The following is a 6,716-nucleotide window of genomic DNA, read 5'->3' as shown; positions in this document are numbered from 1 at the left end:
GGGGGGTTGGAAAACTATCTCTCAAATTTTTTCAGATTTTTTCGGCAGCCCAGTTCGGAGATATGATTGTTTTTACATTTTCCCGTTTGTCGAAAATTCGTTATGAGTATCTAAAGATCGAAAAAAAATTTACTGGAAATATTCTTATAAGCAGTAAAAAATGAAAAATTTTGACGCTTAACAAATCAAAATTGGATGGATAGCAATTGTATCTTTAAACGGGGCTGCCGAAAAAATCTGAAAAAATTTGAGTTTTTCAACCCCCTCAATCGTAAAAAAAATCGTCATTAATTTCCAAGAGGGTCATTGGTTGACTCATTTGACGTGGAATACCTGGCTGTTTTGCACACCTACACATTTTCAGATGTGCACACTCCTGTCTTACACATCCGATTCTACACCCTCTCCATCTACACATACTCATTACTCATTCTACACACACGCACTGTTTTTCTACACACGATGTCCTACACATAGCAGAACTACACATGAATATATTTCACATGCTTATCTACACTCATCCTAGTCGCATCGACCCATCCACGAATCACACACTTATCAGTTACACTGCGTCTTTCGCACAGCTTCAATTTATACGTAATTTTTAGTGCTGAAATGAACAACACGTGTATAGTTCATTTTTACACACGTGGATGGCGATTTCATACGTGTGAGTTAATTTTCAACATGCGTAAGTTGATTTTATACGTGTGTAACTCAATTTTACGTGTGAAAAATTGAGCTACACACGTGTGAAATTGAGTTACACACGTGTAAAATCGACTTACACATGTGTAAAATTGATTCACACACGTATGAAATCGCCGTCCACATGTGTAAATAGTATATTTCGTGGGAGGTTTATAGCACGAGCCGAAGGCGAGTGATATAATCCCACGAGTCTAAAAACACTTTTCCCGCGAGTATCGAACTCTATTTTTCATCACAATGTGTGGGAAGGGGGTTTTGCGCACGCGGAGCGTGCGTAAAATGTCACTTTACACACATCGTGATGAAAAATGAACTATACACGTGTTGTTCATTTCAGCACTAAAAATTACGTGTAAATTGACGCTGTGCGAAATACGCAGTGTAACTGATAAGTATGTGATTCGTGAATGTCTCGGTGTGACTAGGATGAGTGTAGATAAGCATGTGAAATATGTTCATGTGTAGTTCTGCTATGTGTAGAACATCGTGTGTAGAAAAACCATGCGTGTGTGTAGAACGAGCAATGAGTATTCGTAGATGGAGAGGGTGTAGAATCAGATGTGTAAGACAGGAGTGTGCACATCTGAAAATGTGTAGGTGTGAAAAACAGCCGAATACCTCATTTATTTTGAAAGAACTAGATAAGAGACATCAAGATGAATATTTAAAAAAAAAATGAAATCGGATGAATAGTTTTTGAGATATTGAACAATATAGTTTTATGCAAAAAATTGAATATCTTTAAAATTACTCATTCGATTTCGCCCATCTGAAATCTCAGCCTGTAATGGGCGCGTTTCGCAATCGACGTAGTAGCAGTAGCAGTACTGCAACCCTATCTAATTTTGCTTTACTGCAGCTACGGTAGTTGATTCCGAAACGCACCCAATATAGTAAGAGCTAGACCGACGGCGATGGCTGTGTGGTTAGAGCGTGGGGTTGGTACGCGGACGACTCGGGTTCGATTTCCGGTGGCGGGACCAAAATGATTTTTTAACGCTCTAATTTTTACAGATTCATTCTCCGAGCGGGAGTCTCGCAAGGGACGACTGTACCTGGTCAAGGTTTTTCCCTCAACTGAGGTTTTTCCTTGCCCTCGGCGAATGCGGTACAAGGGGTTGGGGGGTGGGAATGGAACAAATCGAAAAAACCCGAGAGGGTATACGAAAGAACAAAAAATAGTAAGAGCTAGAATCCTACCAAATTTCAACTCCTTATCTCAATTTTTTCGAGCGTTATCGTGTCCCCATCAATTTTATTATGAAAAATGAAAAATGTCAAACACTAGGGGACTCGTAATAGTTAGCTAGACATATAGGTGCGATTCGATAGATATTACCACGAGGCATATTTTAACACCAAGAAAAGTTCATTTGATGCAGTAGTTTTCAAGATATTGAAAAAATAATTTTTTTCCTGGAATCACTGTACCTCAGAAGTTACTGGACTGATTAAGCGGAAATTTTGCCCAGATATGCTCCCAAATCATACCAATTATAAGCCAAAATTCCAGTTTCTTATCTAACCCGGTGGCTTGGCGCAGTGGGTAAGTTTGTTGCCTCACATGCGAAAGGTTCCGAGTTCAAATTCTGGCCGGGTAGAATGGTGCGATCTAAAGTCTTGATCATCATGGCAGTATACCCTAACCGGGTCGAAGCGATGTAAAATAACGATAAAAAAAAAAGATTTTTATGTATGACTTTAGTCCTTTTTTGTGAAAATTTATTTAAAAAATCCTAAAATTTTGTACGCACATGCAGACGTACACACAGACATTCTCTAAAAATATCATATCTCGACGTTTCATTACATTCTAAGTCATTTCCAAGCAAAATTAGAGAATCGAAAAATCAACCGAGTACAAAGCTTCCATTCGGAAGCAAAAACTAAAACAACGACAAAACGACAATATTTCGAAAATGTTGTATGCACGGGTATATATATATTTTTTTTTTCTATTTCATTGGTTTTATCGAAGTAATTCTCGATTTAAAACCCTTCTTCTAGTCTGCCTCCCCTCCTTTCTTTTCCTCTCATTGTTATCTGCGGTATCATGGCCGTCTTCCTCTTAGCTGTGCCTCATTCGAGCTAGGACTGCACGGGAAACCATATGTAAAACCCCAGTCGCACAGCCGACCGATTGTGCAGTGCCCTAATAAATCCATCTGTCACATTGACTAGATGGAGACACTAGGCTGCTACACCGTACCTACCGCCCGCAATTGTTGTGCGAGCGAGGTGTTCGTAAGCGGTCACCCATCCAAGTACTAACCTAGCTCAACGCTGCTTAGCTTGGATGTCCGCCGGAGCAACACGTCACCCACCTAACCATTACAGTCGGTATTAAATTGAATAAAATTTCTTTTCAATTAATTTTGTCAGATTTTCAACTTACTTGAGAGTTATCATTATCATTATTCTTATTATTCCTTTCTTCTATACAACCAATTGTCTTTTTCAGTTCTCTCTCCTCTCAGTCCTCTGATAAAATGTTATTAGAAAAATGTTATTCATGCATAATTGAATGAATTTGAAACATCACATTTGAAGAAATCATCAGAAAGCTCACTTTCAGGAAAATTCATGAAAAATTCGAAATTTTCAATAATCATCATAAAAATCAAATCAACCAATATAGTTACCGTAATCATTTTTTAACTTCGATTTAATAACATTAAATCAACCATTTTAAGATATGATTGAATTCATTTGAAGCATGATAACCAAAGATATCGTGGAAATTGTGATATTCTAAAAATATAGAATTTTTGCAAATTTTCAAATAAATCAAAATACCGATTATTGCTATCGCCTTCATTTTCCAACTCGGTCAAAAGGTCATCCAAACAATTTTTTAAAGGCATCGTTCAATCAATTCAGAAAATTTTTTTTAGTTATCGTAAGAAAAAACAATTTTTGAAGAATTAAAAGAATTTCAAAAATTGATGCATGAATTAAATTTTAGTTAATGACGACTGATGGCGCTCAACAATACCTACATTTGAGGAAAAAAAGATTCAATTCCATCGATTCATTAGCGAACAATAGAAGAAAAATTTGATTACATACGTACGCATATACATGCATACATACGTACGGACATGGTCTAAAAATTGCATTTTCGGAATTTTCGGATAATGGGTCGATATAACACGAAAAATCCAAAACTTTAATTTGAACCATTACAAGGCTTCCATTCGGAAGCAAAAACATTGAAATCGGTGTGGTAGTTTTTGCGATATTGAAGGAAAACGAAATTTAAACAAGGTGAAACAACGCGGCAAAGTTGAGCCCAATGATAGCTACAATGAGTCAAAATTTCAGATGTTTATCTACAAATTTCACCATATTTATGTTGAATTTTCGAAAAATTAACCACCAAAAACACATACATACATACAGATGACTCTAAAAACATAATTTATTCCCGTTTCATAACATTCTAGACCATTTGCAATCAAAATTAGAAAATCAAAAAATTGGTTATATACAAGGCTTCCGTTGGAAGCCGGGTATACATAGATACTTTGATTGATGTAGGTAGAGGCGGTCGAATTGAGTATTTTGAAAATTAAAATTTGAAATCGGTGCAGTAGTTTCCGAGATATTGAAGAAAAATTCAATTTAAAGAAGTTATTACACTTCTAAGGAACTAATGGATCGATCGAATTGAAACTTTGCGACAAAGTTGAACTCAATCATAACTATGATATGCCAAAATTTCAAACTTTTAATGACGAATCTTACCGTATTTGTTCTATATTTTCTAAAAATATATAATCCAAAACCTAAATTGTCACATACATACGGAAATGTTGTCAAAAAACGTCATTTTTTCACGTTTCATAACATTTCATGTCATTTCCGAGCAAAATTAAAAAATGTAGAAATCCGACCAATACAGAGATTCGATTTGGGGGCAAAAGGAAAAATAAATAATTATATAAAAAGAAGAAAATGGCTTTAGATACAAAGTTGAATATCTTATAAACGGAAATCATCCGATTCAGCCCATCTTCAATGCCAAACCTTAAAGTGGTAAGAGGAAACTTCATGCCTAATTGCAAGTTGATATGTTCATTTTTTCAAAACTCATAGAACTTACGCTTGTCTGTTATTAAGATGTCGATCTATTTTAATTGATTGACATAGAATCAAGATGAATATTTTGAAGAAAGAAAAATTAATCGGTTGGGTAGTTTTCGAGATATTGGTGAAAAACGATTTAGAAACAGATGGCGATTTCTCAAAAACGACTGGGTCAATTAGGCTGAACTTGAGCAGAGTTAGTTCTCGTTAATACCTATAATCTGACAAAGTCGCAGATCATTCAGAATTATTTGTCCTTTATTCCTTTGATTTTCTAAAAATTGGCCACCACGTGGACACATACACACTCGGCCATCAAATTTCGTATCTTTACGTTTCAGACCGTTCCACATCATTTCCGATAAAAATTGAAGAATCTAAAAATTGAACGATTTCAATGCTCCCATTCGGAAACAAAACATGAAAAAACGAGGATAACACTACATTTTTCGGGATGAGATAGTCTTTTTACGATTTATTTGAATAGGGATCATGACGAGGATTTTGAAAAAAAAAATCGTATCGGTCAAGCCCCTTGGGTTACCATCGACTAACCATAGATTGATCTGTCAAGGTATTCAATAGACCTCAACCCGTCCGATAATTCGCAGCGGTACCGTGTGAAATTTTACCCTTGTCCCTTTGATTATCCTTTCAAACTATTTTAAGTTAAAACTGAAGTTTAAACAAGCCAAAACAGATTACCGAGTAACCAGAAACGCAGGGTCTTTAACAATCTCAGTGCCCACACGTACGTGTCCCTGCTCGATTAACTGTGTGGCCATTTTTATACTTTGACTCATCTTATTCCTGACCATGACCACCGGCAGTCGTCTCCTACAAAAGCTGCTAGCTGTGATTTTCTGACACTGTGATAAATCCCATTTTGTCGCTATTAATCCCATCATGTATAATTTCTCCAGCAGCGTTGCACTGTTCTCAATCCGAAATGGATGCTCGGGGTCCACATCTTTAATTTTTAAACCTAGTTCACGGATTTCACGTGCTAGTTTGTTATATCTGTAATGAAAAACAATCAACTCGCAGGAAAAATGTAGAAGGAAATGAATGAAAATTCATTATTCATACAAACTTTACAAAAGAAATTTCGCAATCTTACAAAAACAAACATTTTGCATTTTCCTTGATACATGATAAATCAGAAGCAATCTGAAAAAATTCGCTTTGCCGAATTACTCCCAACGGAACCGCATACTCACTTTGTGTAATCCTCCCTCTTCTGTATCCTATATTTCTTCATAATTTTCACCTCATGTAAGTTATTGTCTGCTTCCCAGGATATAAAATCCACTTTTTTAAGTAGTTTCTGTTCATGATACTTCAACTTCCGCACCATTTTTCAAGATGAAAATAACGACGCGTGCCCAAACAATTAAAAAAAAAAATTTAGGTTATGTTGGAGTGTCCATGCCAGAGATTATAGGGGAGATGAGCAGGGCCAATGTAAAGTGTTCAACAGCAAAATTCGTAGCGGTGGCACATGGACTACGATGGAGCGTACGGAACTGTTGGTATGGTAGGGCCCGAGCATAAATTTGTCGATAACCGGAAAGGGGTTCTCAATACGGTAGCTCCTCGCATTTTGTAATAATTGTCAGGAATGTAAAATCGAACATATTATAATCAATAGTATAATGAATGCACAATCTAATGATCTAAAAGTCTTTTCCTTTTTCTCGACATATTTATTATTGACACGTAGGTAAAAAAATTCATAGAAAATCCCAGCGCTGTCGCTGGAAGACTCTATAGTTTTCCAGTGATTCTATTGAATAATTGTGCAGATTTTGTTTTTTCTTACTATAGTAATGTATGATTATATATATTTATTCCCCCCCTGAGTGAGCAAGGAATATGTATCGCGCTCGCTCCCACTCATTGTCGTCTCCGTCGCG

The 6,716-nt window shown here is 36.3% G+C and overlaps 1 protein-coding gene across 1 annotated transcript in view; it reads right to left on the bottom strand.

The window, feature by feature from the left end:
* The window catches only part of LOC107042872 (U3 small nucleolar ribonucleoprotein protein IMP3), a gene marked incomplete at its 5' end in the record, with an annotated part of 9,743 nt that extends 3,482 nt beyond the window's left edge, over positions 1 to 6,261 (bottom strand). Inside the window, 2 exon segments of the mRNA XM_015264089.1 lie at positions 5,506 to 5,820; positions 6,021 to 6,261. Of these exon segments, the coding sequence (XP_015119575.1) occupies positions 5,506 to 5,820; positions 6,021 to 6,157 (452 nt within the window).
* Between the last annotated feature and the right edge of the window lie 455 nt (positions 6,262 to 6,716).

The sequence above is a fragment of the Diachasma alloeum genome, unplaced genomic scaffold, assembly GCF_001412515.2.
Source record: "Diachasma alloeum isolate Michigan unplaced genomic scaffold, Dall2.0 Dall_scaffold_00533, whole genome shotgun sequence".
Classification (NCBI taxonomy): Eukaryota; Metazoa; Arthropoda; class Insecta; order Hymenoptera; family Braconidae; genus Diachasma; species Diachasma alloeum.
Note: the sequence above shows the minus strand (reverse complement) of the source record. Positions and strands in the feature narration are given on the sequence as shown.